This window comes from Eulemur rufifrons, chromosome 7 (genome assembly GCF_041146395.1).
Source record: "Eulemur rufifrons isolate Redbay chromosome 7, OSU_ERuf_1, whole genome shotgun sequence".
Classification (NCBI taxonomy): domain Eukaryota; kingdom Metazoa; phylum Chordata; class Mammalia; order Primates; family Lemuridae; genus Eulemur; species Eulemur rufifrons.
The window spans coordinates 44,914,908-44,933,138 of NC_090989.1; the positions used below are offsets into that span (position 1 = coordinate 44,914,908).

The 18,231-nt window shown below is 38.2% G+C and overlaps 1 protein-coding gene across 11 annotated transcripts in view; it reads left to right on the forward strand.

The window, feature by feature from the left end:
- Positions 1-18,231, forward strand: part of ST3GAL6 (ST3 beta-galactoside alpha-2,3-sialyltransferase 6) — a 62,245-nt gene that overhangs the window by 15,485 nt on the left and 28,529 nt on the right. For 3 of the 11 annotated variants that reach the window (XM_069475055.1, XM_069475056.1, XM_069475057.1), the window contains exon 2: positions 10,714-10,879. The exons of 5 other annotated variants lie outside the window; for them this stretch is intronic. Coding sequence is in view for 1 of the 6 variants with exons in the window: in XM_069475054.1 (XP_069331155.1) it covers positions 17,089-17,131 (43 nt within the window). In the remaining 5 variants the exon portion in view is untranslated. Of the gene's footprint in view, positions 1-6,567; positions 6,595-8,913; positions 9,114-10,713; positions 10,880-16,728; positions 17,132-18,231 lie in introns of those variants that run through there. 3 more of the 11 variants (XM_069475059.1, XM_069475058.1, XM_069475054.1) reach the window with 3 other exon arrangements.

Genomic DNA, 18,231 nt, shown 5'->3' on the forward strand with positions numbered 1-18,231 from the left:
AATGAGACTGAAGCTCTTGTTTAACACATCTAATATTTCACCATGTCTTTCTGTGAAAAATGAAAATTAAGAGGATAAATTTTGACATGGGGAGAGCTCTAAGTTGCCCTTGCTTCTGGGAAGCTGTAGTAGCCTAGAGGTTAGGAATGAAGATCCCACAGCAAACTGCCTAAGCCCAAACCAGTCTTGATCCCTTTTATCTTGAGACCTTGGGCAAGTCATTTAACTTCTCCAGACCTCAGTTTCCCTATAGATAGAATGAGAATAATAGTGCCCTGCTTAGTGCTTTTGTGAGGATTAGATGAGTGTGTGCAGTGAAGCCTCGAATGTAGTAGATGAGCTATTATTTTCATCACCACCCGTGCTATCTATGGGCAGCCTTAGTTCTTCCAGTAGACCATTTTCATTCTCCAGAATCTTTGCAAATGCTGCCGTCTCCTCTCCCTGGAATGTTCTTTCATCTGGTTCACTCCTTTTTATCTTTCAGATACTCTTGCTGTCCTTCCCTCCCTGAGTCAGGTCCTAGTCCCCCACAATTGTAATTTGATAATTACTTGTGATCTACTTGCTAATGTCTGCCTCTCTCATTAGGTTGTAAACTGTTTTTCTTTTTCATTGCTGGATCCCCAGTCCCTAGAACAGTGTCTGGCATAGAGTAGGCATTGGGAAATTCTTTATTGAATAAATCAACGCTTACTTGGGGGAGGTGAAAACGTTCAGAGTTAATTTTATCAAGAAATGAATTAGAAACACATTTTGCCTGAAGCGTTAACCTACTGGTTTTAGAAAGTATGGATTGTATGATTTCATGAAAATATATATACCATATGTGTTGGTTTATTTGTACTAATAAATTATCAGGTACTCCAAGTTATGATTCACCTCATATTTGTAATGGGCTTTAGGAGATCGTCTGATGGATAGTGGTACACATATTGTCACATATTTTCATTTGCTGTGGAGAGCAGAATGGTCTCCAACATGAGAATGTTAAGATTTGATATATGCTCATCTGCTTGTTTACCCTCAAGCTAACCCATTTCTTTCTTTTAAAAATAGCAGAGGAGATAAGGAGAAAAAGTAACAAACAGGAGATGATACTTCCTAAAGGCCAAAATAATCTGGGTTCATTCAGAATAACTCAGTAAGTAGTTTGCAAAGGAAACTTTTGAAATCGGATGGAATGTTATTGTTAACTTTTTTTTTTTTTCAGACAGAGTCTCACTCTTTCACCCCAGGCAGAGTGCAGTGGCAGCATCTTAGCTTGTTGCAACCTCAAACTCCTGGGCTTGGGTGATCCTCCTGCCTCAGCCTCCCTAGTAGCTGGGACTACAGGAATGAGCCACCACGCCTAGCTAATTTTTTTCTATTTTTGGTAGAGAAGGGGTCTCGCTTTTGCTTATGCTACTCTGGAACTCCTGACCTCAAGTGATCCTCCTGCCTCAGTCTCCCGGAGTGCTAGGATTACAGGTGTGAGTCGTCACCAGGCCCCACCTATTTGTAACTTAGGAATGAAAATGAGGACTTTCAGAGTCAGAGGAGAGGCAGGAAACTGGTTTCTTGTTAGTTGTAGATTTATTTACTCTGGAAGAGAAACATAAGAATGTTTTCAAATTTGAGGAAGGGCTTTTTATTCAGATAATCAGCACATTTGTCCAGGAGAGGCATCACATGGAATTTTGTACCATTGAAAGCCCAAATTTATTAGATAAGCTGAGGAGCACAGAAAAATATGACCAAGATACAGGGGCCTTCCAGGCATTGAAGGAATTCTTGGGGTTCATGTAGGTGGTAGGGAAGTGGAGGGAACACTACAAACTGTGGCCTTGGGAGACTTTCCCCACCCCCTTTAGAGACACAATTTTGTAAGAGAAATCTCTGGGAAAAATTACTCAGAGCCAAGTTTTCTCGAATCCTGCATTTCCATTAACTGTAGTATACTGAAATAATCCATTCATTCATTCATCGGAGCACATTTATTTGGTTTCAGTTACTTTCCAAGCTCAGAATAAGAGCACCATTTTTTAATATAAGTAAAACATCTCTTCTTTAGAATTGTGAAAATGAATTACTGCTGTGAGCTTAGGGGTTTAAGATACAATACTTTTTTAGAAATTTGAACGTGTGGAGTCACAGAACTCTGCCAATAGCCACTTACCCTATTTATTAATCATCTGCCCCCAAATCAGGGTTGGAGAAGACTTTTGAAATCATGTAGTTGGAAGACTCTGTGCAATGACCACAGTTTGGGAAACTGGTTTAAGTAACATTCTAATGCCCCCTTCACCCTACATCCTTGCCACTGAAAGCACGGGCCACAGACTAGCAGCACTGGTATCACCGGAGAGCTTGCTGGCCGTGCAGATAATCAGGCCCAGCCCCAGACCTGCCAAATCAGAATCAGCAGCTGAACAAGATGTTCAGGTGATGCCAATGGATACTAAAGTTTGTTAAGCATTACCCTGCACGCCCTGCCAAGTGGTCCTTACAAGAGAATATCTTTAGTAACGAGTGACCCACTACTCAACAATGCAGCCTGTATTATTTTTAGGCATCCTAAATATTAGCATGTTGTTTTTCATACTGAACTCAAACCTAGCTCCTTCAATTTTGCATTCACTGGCCTTGGTTTAAATGCCCGGTAGGCAGCCTTCAGAACCAGGCTAATTCCTCTTCTTCATGAAGGCTCTTCAAACAGGAGACTGGGCTATCTTGTTTCTTCCCTTGATTTATGCTTCTCCAGGTGTAACTAAATCCCCATCCCCCAGCTTTTCCTGGTTTGGCATTACTTGGGGTTTCTTTGCCAATCTATTCAGGCTAAATTATCTTAAAGGGCCCTTTTAACTTTGAAATTGTGATTGATCGTTTACTCTAGTGAGTAGTAGATAATAGTGAATAGAAGATGATAGAAACCAAGGAACTGTTCTTTCTGTACATTTCAGGAAAATAATTCTGAGGTACAAATTTACCATAATCCATAATTTCTTTAGGTTCAAAATTCTGTCTCATAGTGAAGACTTCTCTATTATAAAAAGAACCACTAAATAGCACTACATTACTTATTTTCTAATTTCTAAATTTATCAATCACTTAGCATTTCAAAGTGAAATGTACATAGAAATATATGAACATAAGCATTTTCTGTTTCTCTGTAAATTTTAAAATGTGTCTGCTTTAAGGAAAAAATGCCCTGTAATCTACAACTCAGCATGTCAACTGGTTTTGTTTTTCTCTAATGCCTTTCAGTTTTGGGAACTGTGACTTTAAGTGAAATGACATACAGCCATTCCTCAAATAATGTCATTTTGTTCAATATTTTTTTTATAATGTTGGAAAAAATGGTTTTCTTATATTAATACATTGTTATGCTTAAAATTGCAGTTTCCAAGAATGATGGATGATATTAAGTGAGGACTTATTGTCATGTATTACACAAACATACATAAAACACATAGAAATAATCTTAGTGTACTCAACTTTTAAAAATTTTCTTTATTTGGTAAAATCTGACTTTTTTATTTTACTATATGATTTTCATAATAATCAAATTACTTGCCTGCTGATGGACATTAGAGTTCATATGTGGCTTCTAAAATACAATATTCACCTTTTTAAAAATATTTGTTTCCCAAGAATTTTTTAAAATAACAAATATTTTCTACTAACACCAGGGAGTACAGAGGCAGGAAAAAACTCCACCCCCATCCTCTTATGGTACCAGGGTGGGTCCAAAAATTATATTGACATAAGAGAGATTAACAGGAGAAAGGCCAGGTGTGGTGGCTTATGCCTGTAATCCTAGCACTTGGGGAGGCCAAGGTGGGAGGATTGCTTAAGGCCCAGAGTTTGAGACCAGCCTGAGCAAGAGAAAGACCCTGTCTCTATAAAAAATACAAAAATTTGCTGGGCGTGGTGGCACATGCCTATAGTCCCAGCTACTCGGAAGGCTGAGGCAGGAGGATCGCTGAAGCCCAGGAGTTTGAGGTTGCTGTGAGCTACGCTGCCGCCACTGCACTCTAACCCAGACAAAGAGAGAGACCCTGTCTAAAACAAAACAAAACAAACAAAACAAAAAAACCAAAAACCAGGAGAAAAGCATACAGATTTATTGACAAGTTTTATGTAGCACAGGAGCCCTCACTAAAAGATAAAGACCCGAAGCAGCATTAGAGCCAGTTGCTGGCATACCTCATGTTATTGCACTTAGCTTTATGGCACTTCACAGACATTTCGTTTTTTACAAATTGAAGGTTGTGGCAACACTGTGTCTAGCAAGCCCATCAGTGCCATTTTTCCAACAGCATATGCTCACTTCATGTCTGTATGTAACATTTTGGTAATTCTCACAGAATTTCAGACTTTTTATTATATTGTATCTGTCATGGTGATCTGTGATCAGTGATCTTTGATGTTGCTATTGTAATGGTTTTGGGGCACCAAAAACCACACCTGTGTACGACAGCAAACCTAATTGATAAATGTGTGAGTTCTGACTGCTCCACTGACCAGCCCTTCCCCCATCTGTCTCCCTCTCTTTGGGCCTCCCTATTCCCTGAGACACAACAATATTGAAATTAGGCCAGTTAGTAACCCTACAATATCCTCTAAGTGTTCAAGTGAAAGGAAGAGTCGTACATCTCTCACTTTAAATCAAAACTAGAAATGATTAAGCTAGTGAGAAAGCCATGTCAGAAAGCTGAGAATAGGACAAAAACTAGGCCTCTTGCACCAAACATTTAGCCAAGTTGTGAATGCAAAGGAAATTTTCTTTTTTGTAGGTCACTTTAAAAAAAATTTTTTTTTATTTCAGCATATTACAGGGGTACAAATGTTTAGGTTACATATATTGCCTTTGCCCCACCCAAGTCAGAGCTTCAAGCATGTCCATTCCCCAGGTGGTGTGCACCGCACCCATTGGGTGTGACTATACCCATCTCCTCCTCCCCCCTCCCATCTGCCTGACACCCCATGAATGTTAGTACTATGTGCACTTAAGTGTTGATCAGTTAATACCAATTTGATGGTGAGTACATGTGGTGCTTGTTTTTCCATTCTTGTGATACTTCACTTAGTAGAATGAGTTCCAGCTCTATCAAGGATAATATAAGAGGTGCTAGACCACCGTTGTTTATTGTGGCTGAGTAGAACTCCATGGTATATATGTACCACATTTTATTAATCCACTCATGTATTGATGGGCACTTGGGTTGTTTCCACATCTTTGCAATTGTGAATTGTGCTGCTATAAACATTCTAGTGCAGATGTCTTTTTTAAACTGCTATACACAAATGATAAAAAAGTAATACGGCACTTATTGCTGACATGGAGAAAATTTTAGTGGTCTGGATAGAAGATCAAACCAGGCACAATATTCTCTTCAACCAAAGCCTGATCCAGAGCAAGGCCTGAACCAGGGGTGGGGAACCTGCTGCCTTTGGGCCACATGTGGCCTTCTAGATTTAAGGGTGGCCTTTTGACTGAGTCCAGATTTTACAATGAAATCTTTTTATTTTTATTAATACACTTTTGTTCTTCTTTTATGTTTTTATTTTATTTTTAAAATGAATGTATTTAAAATACCAAAGAACAAAATAAGTTTCAGTGAAATAGTCTCTCAGATTGACTGGCACAATTAGAACATTAGTAAGCCATAAGGGATAAATTGACGGCTGCTACACTCATGATTTAGTTCTAACTTCCCCTGCCTGACTGGCACCACTACCACATGAGGCTGGTTGGCAAGAGTTTAGGGGGTCGAGTATGCCAGTCTGTTATCAGCTTTTCACAGTATGTGCTGTGTTTCTGTTTGAAGTGGAGTTTTTGAATAGTTGCACAGCTCGACAGTATTTTTAAATTCCGTCTGCTTAACAGCCCATCATGTCAGAGAAGACCAACAGAACACTGAAGGAAGAAAATAGATTTTTTAATGAGGATTGGGAATTGCAATATAATCTTATTTTTGCTAAAGATAAGATGATTTGCTTGCTTTGTGATACAGCAATATCAACAGTAAGGAAATTCATTGTTCATCAGTATTACGACACTCATAAGACCACAAATATTTTAAATTAGCGGAAGAGACAGGAAAGGTTGTATTGCAGAAATGAAAAGATAGCAAGCAAAAGCAGGGACAATTCTTTCAGGCAGCAATAAGACCTGGAAATAATGCCACTGAAGCAACTTATAAAGTAGCTTATATATTCGGGAAAAAAGGGAAGCCATTCAGTGATGTAGAAATTGTGAAAGAATGCATTGTCAAAGTTGTAGGATGCTTAGACCCTGATAACATTTCAAAGTACAAACAACTGCCTCTTTTCAGGCAGCCATAAATGATCAGCAGCATGAATTAGCCTTCAACTTAAGAGAACTTCATGCAATACTTCAAAAGGAAAATGTATATCATTCAATTGCTTTGGATGAATCAACTAATACTGACTCAGCACAGGTTTTATACTTCATTTGGATCATAACAGAAAATTTTCTTTGCTATGAAGAGTTACTTTGGACACTCTTGTGAACTGAACATGGGGAATAGATATCTTCAACAACTTGCAAGATAAATTCATGAAGTTGGACTAAATTTGGTAAATCGAGTGAGTATATATACATACCGTGCACCTTCCATGACAGGAAAACATGAAGGGTTTATTGCACAGATAAAAAAAGTATTACAGATCTAGATGCTGTCATTTCTTTTCATTGTATCTTGCATCAGCAAAACCTCTGTGCTAAAGTTACTATTAATATTTTAAGTGACACTTTGCAACAAGTTGTAAGTATTGTTAACTATATTTGTGCAAATGCAACAGGGCATCGTCAGTTTTGTAACATGTTAAAGTTGAATGATGGGGTATTCCGTGTGGATTTGCTATATCGTTCTAAAGTTCTTTGGCTATCTCAGGGACAGGTGTTAGCCAAAATTTTATCTCTGCCAGAACAGATAGTTAAATTTTATGAAGAACAGAATCAGCAATGTGAATTATTGAAAGAATATTTCTGTAGGAATGCAACATTTCTGTGTGATATCATGTCAAATCAAAACTACTTGAATATTTCTTTGCAAGGTAAAACTAAGTCTATATATGATATGTGGCAAAAAAAATCCAAGCATTTTGAAAAAAGGTATCTTTTCTCAAAACACTTCTTCAAAAGGAAATTTTAGATGTCTTTTCCCCAGTTAACAAAGGTCATTGATGAGCAGGATGATATACTCGAATCATTTGAAGAATATGAATATGCAGCTATTATAGACCTATTAATTGGAGAATGCAAAGAAATGTTCACTGACTTTGAAAATCATGACATCACTCTCAAATTAGCATTTCAGCCTCACCTATTTGATATCACCAAGGCACTTAAAGAACGGCGAATGGAATTGACTGAGCTCTCAGTAGATGACATTTTAAAGTCATTTGATGCTAAGAAAAATCCAATTGAAATATGGAAAAATACAGTAGAATACCCACATCTTTGGCAACGTGCCTGAAAAATGCTTTCTTGCTTTTCAACCACTTATTGCTGTGAATCTACATTCTCCTACCTGGCCCAAATCAAGAAGCCCTTAAGTTCACAAATGACTGATACCCATCTAGAGGATCAACTGAAACTGTGGACCTCCATTATTAAGTACATAGTAGTTAGATTTTACAAAATAATGTACATTTTTAAGCATATCTAATTGAAGTTTCTTGAATGGTGCCTTATTTGATTATAGCTAAATTAATGTGGCCTTCCAACATGAAAAAATTCTCCATCTCTGGCCTGGACTCTGTTCAATTCTATGAAAGCTGCGAGAAGCTGCAGAATAAAGGTTGGAAGCTAGCAGAGGTTGGTTCCTGGGGTTTGAGGAAAGAAGGAGTCTCTATAACAAAGTGGAAAGTGAAACAGCAGCAAGTTACCCAGAAGATGTAGCTAAGATAGTTGATGAAGGGGGCTACATTAAACAATAGATTTTCAGTGTGGACAAAACAGCCTTCTATTGGAAGACTATCCCATCTAGGACTTTCATAGCTAGAGAGGAGAATTTTAATGCTTGGCTTCAAAGCATTAAAGGACAAGCTAACTCTCTTGTGAGGAGTTAAGGGCCTTGTTGACTTTAAGTTAAAGCCAATGCTCATTTATCATTCCAAAACTCTTAGGGGCCCTTAAGAATTGTGCTAAATTTACTCTGCCTGTGCTCTATAAATAGAACAACACAGCCTGGATGATGGCACATATGTTTATAGCATGGTTTACTGAATATTTTATGCCTACCATTGAGACATACTTTTTAGAAAAATAAAGATTTCTTTCAAAACAGTGCTGCTCATTGACAAGGCACTTCGTCACTCATAAGCTGCTATGATGATGTAGAAGGATATTAATATTTTCATGCCCGCTAATACATCATTCATTCTGCATCCCATGGATCAAAGACTAATTTCAATTTTCAACTCTTATCATTTAAGAAATATATTTCATAAGGTTGTAGCTGCCATAGCTAATGATTCCTCTGATTGACCTGGGCAGAGTAAACTGAAAACTTGCAAAGAATTCACCATTCTAGATGCCATTAAGAACATTTGTGATTCATGAGAGGAGGCAAAATATCCACATTAACAGGAGTTTGGAAGAAGTGGATTCCAAACTTCATGGATGATGGTTTTTTTTTTTTTTTTTTTTTTTTATGAGACAGAGTCTTGTTCTGTTGCCCGGGCTAGAGTGCCATGGCGTTAGCCTAGCTCACAGCAACCTCAAACTCCTGGGCTCAAGCAATCCTCCTGTCTCAGCCTCCCGAGTAGCTGGGACTACAGGCATGCATCACCATGCCCAGCTAATTTTTTTTTTCTGTATATATTTTTAGCTGTCCAGATCATTTCTTTCAATTTTTTAGTAGAGACGGGGGTCTCTCTCTTGCTCAGGCTGGTCTCGAACTCCTGACCTCAAGTGATCCTCCCGCCTCGGCCTTCCAGTGTGCTAGGATTACAGGCATGAGCCCCTGCACCAGGCCAAGGATGATGTTGAAGTGTTCAAGACTTCAGTGGAGGAAGTACCTGCAGATGTGGTAGAATAGCAAGAGAACTAGAATTAGAAATGGAGCCTGAAGATGGGACGGAATTGCTGCAATCTCATGGTAAAACTTTAATGAATGAGGATTTGCTTTTTGTGGATGAGCAAAGAAGGTGGTGTCTTGGGATGGAATCTAGTCCTGGTGAAGATGCTGTGAATACTGTTGAAATAACAACAAAGGACTAGGAATATTCCATAAACATAGTTGATAAAACAGTAGCAGGGTTTCAGAGGATTGACCCTAATTTTGAAAGAAGTTCTGTGGGTAAAATGCTATCAAACAGCATCACATGCTACAGAGAAATCTTTCCTGAAAGGAAGAGTCAATTGATGTGGCAAACTTCATAATTGTCTTTTATTGTAAGAAATTGCCACAGCCACTGCAACCTTCAGGGACCACCACTCTGATGAGTTAGCAGCCATCATCATTGAGGCAAAAAGATTACAACTTGCTGAAGATTCAGATGATTGTTAGCATTTTTTAGCAACAAAGTATCTTTAAATTAAGGTATGTACTTTGTTTTTTAGACATAATGCTATTGTACACTTAATAGACTATAGTATAGTGTAAACATAACTTTTATTTACATTGGGAAACTAAGAAATTGGTGTCACTTGCTTTATTATGATATTTGGTTTATTACGGTGGTCTGGAACTGAACCCACGATATCTTAGTTTGCCTGTACGTATATATTGGATTGAACAAAGAATAGTAAACTGTGATAATATGATTAAATTATGTGGGGAGCCTTAAAAGATAAGAGTTACCCAATAAGGTCTGTCTCAATTGCTTGTCCTTGAAGATAAGGACGTCGCCTTTTTTTTTCTAGTATAAGGAAAGTATCTTTCATATGGAAATTTTATCTGCTTTTAACAAACAGCACAACAGTCAAAATGATCTTCTTGCACCTGCTGTTTTTCAAGTGCCTTCAATTTAAATACTCAAAAATACCAGAATACCATATTTTAGCCCCTTTAAGTGCATGCAGTTGTGTGTGTGTGTGTGTGTGTGTGTGTGTGTGTGTCAGGGTTAGTCTTGTGTAAGAAAAGCTGTAGCAGGAGCAGTTTGAGATTTTTTTCATTTTTTTTTTTTTTTTGAGTAAGCCCACAGCACATTCTTAAATTAGTTGCTCTTCTCAATAATTCACCCACACTTCCTTTTTCCTCACTGTCTTCTAGATATTTTTATTCTTCTCAACCTCCTCATTCTCCCTTCTCCCTCTGTTCCCTTCTTCTTTTGATGGTTTTCAGAGCAATAGCTCCTTCTCTCCCTCTGTATATAACAATAAAGCTGTGTGTATGTGTGGAGAGAAGCTGAAAAATAAGACAGATGGTTCTCTTTTACCAGGTTGCTTTGGATTAATTGAGCTGAATATGTTATTATTTTCAAGGAGACTGAGTGGGATTCTTTGGAAAACCAGTCATGAACAACTGTAATGTAATATGTGCTACTGGTTTTGCTGTTGGATTTTTTGCTTTGTGCTTGGTAATTTTATCATCCAGTAGAACATTTTTTTAGGAAGTTAGAAGTGAGTTTTTAGGAGATCACAATACTAAAATAGTGTTTTCATTAAATACTGGGGTTTTCTTTTAAATGGCCTTAAATTTTTCTTAGGTAGCTGAGCCATTCTTACACGTATGCTATCTTTGTATTTTATTTCAGTACTTGCTAGTGAAGAAGCTGCACAACCCTTCGGTCTTGGATAACTTCCGGTAGAGAAGCCCCCCAAATTTAGCAGACAGCCTCCTTTGGCATCCTGGTCCCTGCTCACCACGTTCTTCACCTGCTGGAACAGAGGGCCTTTGGGAAACAGATTCTAAAAGGGCAGGTAAGCAAAGGCAACACCACCATTGTCTCAGAGTCGTTAAATGTTAAGTTTGAACACTTGAAATGTTTTTATACAATGTTTGTATCTCTAGTAGGTGATGTTAAAATCCCCTCTCCTTCTGTGAATACAGCTGCCTGTTATTTTCCTTCTTCCTAGTTTTACAGGTGGCCAGTGTCTATGAGACTGTTAATAGAACCAGCATATACTAAAGTTATTAAAGTTTTAAATGTTATTTTTATTTTCAATCTGAATGGGCCTTCTTTGGAACTATTCTAAGCCAAAATGTAAATAAGAAGTAAGAAAAGTCTTTTAAATTAAAACTAGAACATTACATGCATCACCAATATTGTAGAAGTTCTGCTATTAATAAGCTGTGTAAACTTGGGCAAGAGGCTGGCACTCTTTGGGCCTTGTTTTCTCAGTAGAGTTAATTCTAGTTCCTTCTCTGTCTTTAAATGCAACAATTAATAATAATTTCATTAAAGTACCTTGTAATTTTTTTAGGTTTATTCTCCTTACTATTCCTGGAACCCCATGCAGAAATTTCAGACACCAGTGTGTCTCAAAACTGTTTTGAGAAAGCTGTGGAGCTCAAATGTCCATCAGGAATTAGCTACATTTTACTCATGAATCTAGGTAGTCTTTCTGACGCATTAAAGTTCATCAGAGAATAATAATTCTACTAGCAAATTTGTTACATTACAGTTTTGTTTGGAGATCTTTTCATGAAAGACAGTTACTGACTGGGAACATTATGCTTTAGTGGCACTGGTAAATATGTAGATTCACAGTGGTCTTGTGATTTAGTTCTAGGGAATCGCTTGAGCTCCTCAGCATAGACCTGAACCACTGGACTTGCAGAACTCTTGAGTACGATGAACCTAGGCTACAGGTTTCTTATTCACATCAACATCTTAATTTAATGGAATCTAGGCTGTAATCATCTCAGTGATTTGTGGAGCTACCTTTTCTGTCAATCTTTCCATTTTCTGGCATCAAGGAGATTAAAGTATTTTGAGAGTCGCATATTGATGAATATGGATTCTGGTGTGTGCCTGGGTTCAAGTCCCAGCTCTGCCACTTACTGCTTGGGTATCCTGGGAGAAGTTATAACTCCTGTGCGCTTTAGGGTCTTTATCCGTGTGAGAGAGATGATAATAACACCTTTCTTAAGGGGTGGTTTTGAGGATTAAAAGAATTGTACATCTAAAACATTTAGACCAGTTCTGTCACATAAGTGTTTAGTAAATTGTAACCATTTTTATTGCCATCTGTTGCACAGTGTTTATTCTTCTGCCTTCATTCTCTAGCTTAGGGCTGACAAAAATTCCAGTCTTCCTCCTTACCTTGCTAGACGCTACTGAGTCACCACAATGTTTGCTTCTAAGCCTAGGACACAATATGTGAATCTGTCTCAACATTAAAATGGGTCCATATGAGAGTGGAAGATGAAACCTATTTGTCAGCTCCGATATTTTGTAGAGTTCTTCATTTTATTTTTTCCTTCAAGATATAAATTTGAAATGCCAATTACAAATCGGGTTTTCTGTTTGTTTGTTTTTACTAAGTCTCAGAGCAGTTTTATTATGAAAAGCATAAAAAGGTGTGGTTTATATAACCAGAAATAGGATCTAATTCTGAGTTTTGCCAATGAATTACTACTATTTTGAATGCCTTTCATTTTACATTCAGAAGCAGATGAGTAAGACTTCCTGTCACAGATACTTTAAAGTGTCAAAATGAATGTGCAGCAATAATAGCACAGTAATGTAAACTTATTTTTTTGAGGCTATTCTTAGCACACGATGTCATGAGTTCTTTAGCATCTCTACCAGGATATTACAAAGCTAGTTTTCTAGGGAAGGCTTGGTGTATGGCCAGCTAATACTTCTCTAGTTTTAAAAGAAGAATTAAAACAAGATTACCTTACCATGTGTCAGATACTTATCTAAGTGCTTTAGATCATAATAGCTCTATTAGGTAGTATTATTATTTCCCATTTTATAGCTGAGGAAACTGAAGTATAAAGAGGTTAAGCAAATTCCTAGGGTGATACCACTAGTCAGCGGAAGAGCTGCGACTCAAGCTCAGGGGGTCTGATTGCAAAGGAAAGAAGTAATCTTAACACCGAATTATGCTGCTGCCTACAAAGAATAAATTGCATGAAGAAGATGATGAAAAGTAAGATGGGAGGACAAAATTGTAGAAGTCTTAAATGCCAGGCTAAATCTAAGTGGCAAGATGTGAGCTGCACTTTGAAGATTTTATGCCGGATACAGCATGTGGGCTGGTTTAAAGGGAAGAAAGACTGTAGATTACTGCCAGTTGCTAAGGGGGAGAAGTAATGAGAACACGGGTTTAGGAAACAGGATTAAGATAACAGCTTGAGAACACCTGTATTTAGGTGGGCGGAGGAGGAAGGGAGAATCTAGAAGCACAGGCAGCGAAGTTAGCGGTGGGAGGCCCAGGCCGGTGCGGTGTCCCCCAAGGGAAGGTGGTTCAGGAATTGAAAACTCTGGAGATCAGAAAGGATTGGAACAGAACCAAGGTGAGTGGGGGGTTAGAGATATTAATTAATTCATTCCTTTATTGCATTGAATAAGTAAATATTACTGTGCACACGTGATAAGACAGGAATTGTGCTGGAGGGGAACCCAGGTAAAAATGCTTCGTCATGCCACACACTCTGCTACTTATTAGCAAGATCACTTTTGACAAGTGTTTTAGTTTTTCTAAATCCTGGCTGCCTCTTCTGTAATGTGGTACATAAAACCTCACTCTGTCTAAATGCCCTCAACTCTTGTGGTCTTTCCAGCTCTAAGATCTGTACTTCTTGAGTCCAAGTTGTGAATAGCAAAAATTGGAAATATTATAAATAGTTGGCGGTGATTTAATTGGCACTTTTAGGTGAATCCGAAAGAGATGCAGAATGAAGTGTGTGTCCTGTAGGTCAGGGGTCCCCAGCCTGTGGTGAGTTGTGTAATTACTTCGTTATATATTACAATGTAATAACAATAGAAATAAAGCGCACAATAAATACAATGCGTCTGAATCATATCGAAACCATCCTCCCCCTCCCCGGCCCGTGGAAAAATTGTCTTCCACGAAAATGGTCCCTGGTGCCAAAAAGGTTGGGGACTGCAGCTGTAGGTGTAATATGAATGGAGAAGTCCCACATCTTTCTTCTCACAAATGGCAGTAATCATAGTGATACTGATAATAGATAAAAGGATATGACTGAAAATAATATAGGAAGGACAGTGTCCAGGGAATTTACAAAGAACCACAAACATGCCCTAGAATGGTGAGGGAAATTTTTCTTAAAGCCACTTATTTTCAAAGAGAGTCTGACTAGTTTCTTCAGAGAAAATTCTCTTGATTGAAAATTTTAAAAGGTCAAGCTCTAGACTTTTAAAAGACGTAGCATTGAACTTAGAGTGAGCTTCCAGTTCCCCTCAACAGCTATGTTCTCTGTGAAGCCCTGATCCTCTCAGCTGGATACAGTTCCTCTTTCCTCTGACCTTCTCCAGCAGTACTTCTCAAACACACAGGCCACTGGGGCTTCTTGCTAACATGCAGGTCCTGACTCAGTGGATCAAAGAGTGTGGCCGAGAGTCTGCATTTCTGTCCACTTCCCAAGTGATGCCAATTCTGTTGATCCCTGGACCACACTTTGAGTAGCAAGGGTCTAAAATATTTTGCTTTACTTCTCATAACAGATAATCAAAATAATTTAAAAACAGTACAACTTAGTTCCCTCACCAGACTGTGAGCTCTATTCCCCAGATCGTAAAGTACAGTACATAGGCATTATGAAATGCTTGATGAAGAGATTCTTACATTCTTACAAATCACAATAGCATCAGTAATTTGAATTGCTATTGGTAGGGGCTTTTTCATTTTAAACTGAAGTAAATGTGCTATTCAAAACTGGGCACCAGAATGCAATATAAAGTTCAATATATATTTACTATATGACCCCTGAAAATATATATCCACTCAAAGAGTTGTTCTTGAATGTTCAGCGCAGCTTTATTTATAATAACTAAAAAACTGCAAAGAAATAAAATGTTTATTTTCTGGTAAATTGATAAACAAGTTGTGGTATAGCCATCCAATATAATACTATTACTAGTCAGCAATAAAAAAGAATGAACTCCTAATACAAGCAACAATTTGGACAATTTTTTTCAAAAGCAATATGTAAATTGAAAGAAGCCAGAACTAAGATATATACTGTATAATTCCATTTATACAAAACTTTAGAAAAAGCAAAACTAGTGATAGATTAGGTTGCTAGGGGCCAGGAAGTAGGGGAAAGGGATTTACTATGAAGAGAAATGGAGGAACTTTTGGGGTTGATGGAAATGTTTAGTATGATACTTTGGTGGTTATTACCTGATTTTATATATTTTCCAAAATTCATCAAAATAGTACACTTAAAAGCAGTGAATTTTATTGCCAAAATTTATCTCAACAGTCACCACTGTGTTAAAAATATCTAGTACTTCTTGGAGGTTGGTATCTTATCAGTAGGATGTTAGTATAAGGAAATAGAGAAAATTTTCACTGTAGGAGAAGAAATGGGCCCCGGAAGAAAATATGAAAAAATAGTGGAAACATCAGAAGTTCCCTTAAAAGCTTCTTTGTGTATTTGCAATGGAGCTTGGTCTAAAGGGAGGGATCTTGAAAACAGGAACTCCAGTTCATTTATTTTTGCTATGCAGTACAGTTGCTATTAGCTGAATGATTTTACTGTGTCCGGCTGTGCTATTAAAAAACAAAATTCTGCTGAAAAGTCATTTCTGTCCTTTTTATATTCTTTGTAGTGAGCACACCCCATTTTCATGGGAGGATTTGGTAATCTGCCTTGATTGTGAGGGCTTAGCTTTAAGTGAAAAGGTCTGTCTACATATGCTAAGGATGAAATCTAGCAAAAGCGCTGGCTTTCTTGAAAAACTGAGAGGGTATGTGTACATGTAGGAACCAGCTTCATATCATTGTATTAGCGGAAGAATTGGAAGAGTGAAGAGCAGGAAAGTAAGTTACTTATGTTCCTCTTCTGCCACGCAGAAAGAAACAGTTATGTATTTAGAAATCAGTCAGGATTTATACAGTTGGTCCAATTTGTTGAAATTATACAACTCTGTTATTTTGGGAGGGGAGCATAAATCAAATTATAATTTTCTATTAATTTACTTGGTAATGTCACAGTATTTTTCTTGATTTGTGTTAAATAGCAGTAGCTTATAGCTTCAGATTTAAATTTAGACTTTTCAGGTATAATACTGCATATTGTTTAAATCTGTGTGTGCTAGTCTTTAAATGTTTAATTATGGCCTATTGAGAATTTCCTAGTCTCTCCAGCAGAAAATCCCGTCAACCAAACTACTCATTCCATAAGATTTATCTCTTTAATTGTGAGATGAATAGTTTTTTGTGTTATAATGTTCTAAGTAAATGTATTTGTTAAATGGATACATTTAATGGATGTCATCCCCTTATATTAAGTGAATATACTAATTCACACTGTTATAGCTAAAAATATGGTAATTCTAGTCTATCATTAAGCACAGTTTAAAAGTGTGGGCTTTGAAATCAGATAGATCTTAGTTTGAATTCTGGCTACTGCTCTGGGTATTAAACATCTCTAGCAGGGGGGTGATAATATCTTTGATTTCATCATTATGTGGAAAAGGGCTTGGTACTATGCTGGGCATTTAGTAAGTGCTTAATAATCTGTGATATTATTCACCTGATCATTGCTGCCAGATGGTGGAGGTCCTCAGTATATAAATGATGCTGGACCGTCTAATTAGCAGTAAAGGCCAACTTAAAAAAGGGGTAGTTAATGAGGTGAAGAAGACTGAGGCCTTTGCATCTGCCACTGTGGGTCCCTGTACGTCTCCATTAAGGCTTGGCATGTTTGAAGATGGCGAGGTCTGGGAGGCTTAGGCTTAGGGCACCTGTGGTACTGGACCAAGAAACCTAGACACTGATGGGTGGCTGGAGCTGGAGGGTCTGTTCTAGGTTTGTTCACATGGGCACATGGTTGCAGATGGTAATCGCAAACTGAGCAATAAGCACAAAGAGGAAGGAAGGCAGGGTGTAAGATGTGTTGGCCATGCTCCACACAGTCTCAAGTGTGCGTCAGTGTGCACTGAGGACTGGCAGAGACCTGCATGGACGAGGGCCTGTCCAAGGGCTGAATGGACACAGGTGTCACCAGGGCCACCTGGGAAAGATATGGAGGTGAGCCACGAACAAGGGCACCTGCCTAAGGGGAAAGTCATGGTTGAAATCTAGCTGCTGCTGAGATATTAGACATTAGATGCCCACAGGCTGTGCATAGCCAGAGGGGGAATTCTTTTCTAATTTGCGCAAAGATGCAAGTTATTGGGTATTAGTATTGAACAGTAGCTTGCTGGGTGTGAGAGAAGACCTAGTTGGAGAAAGAGCAGGACATCTGTCACTGAGGAAGCAGGGAGCAAAGGGGCCTCACCACAGAGTGAATGTGGATATGGTTTAGGATTTTAGTGACTAAAAAAATTGGAAGTTTGGCTGGCTGCAAGCTGCTGGGGTGGCTAGGAGAGAGAAGAATGAAAACTAGGCTATAATTTAAGGACCCAGCAACAGGGACTCAGGTCACCACGAGTGTTTCTTACTTGGTGTTGTATGATATTGATTGAGATACTCATAGGGCTTTTCTTACCTGGTGAGTAGAACAGTGTTTCCAGAATTATTGCTGAACATGCTTTTTTTCTAGCTGGTTGGAAAAACAAGCTCCCTTTGGTTTGAGAAAGCATTAGGAGAGTTTAAAAAAAACAAAAAAAAACTTACCATTTGTCAACTGTCATTCCATAGGGTTTATTTTGTTTTACAAACAATACTAGCATGGCCTGGAAGAGCAGCATTGGAAAGAACAGGGTTGGGAGTAACAGACTTTTATTTCGACAGAGTTTAATCAAAAAGAGTATAAACTTTCTCTTCATTTCATCAATTCCTAGAATTGATACTGCGTAAGGAGCTGATGCGATTGACAAATTGGATAAATGCTCTGTAATGTTTCGCCTGGTATCAAAAGGGTGGGCCTGTGCTCCTTTGTGAAAGCTCAGATCTGGGGGCAGGTAGTATAATGCATAGGCTCTGGCCTGATACATTTGGGTTTGAGTCCTGGGTCTGCTACTTGTCAGGTCAGGAAAGTTATTGCTTCTCTCAGAGTTTGTTTCCTTACCTATAAAATGGAAATTGTAAGTTTACTACGTCGTTCACAGGGTGGTTGTCAGGATGACATACACCAAAAGCATTTATCACATGTCTTGGCACATGCTAAGTACTCATACATCTTAATG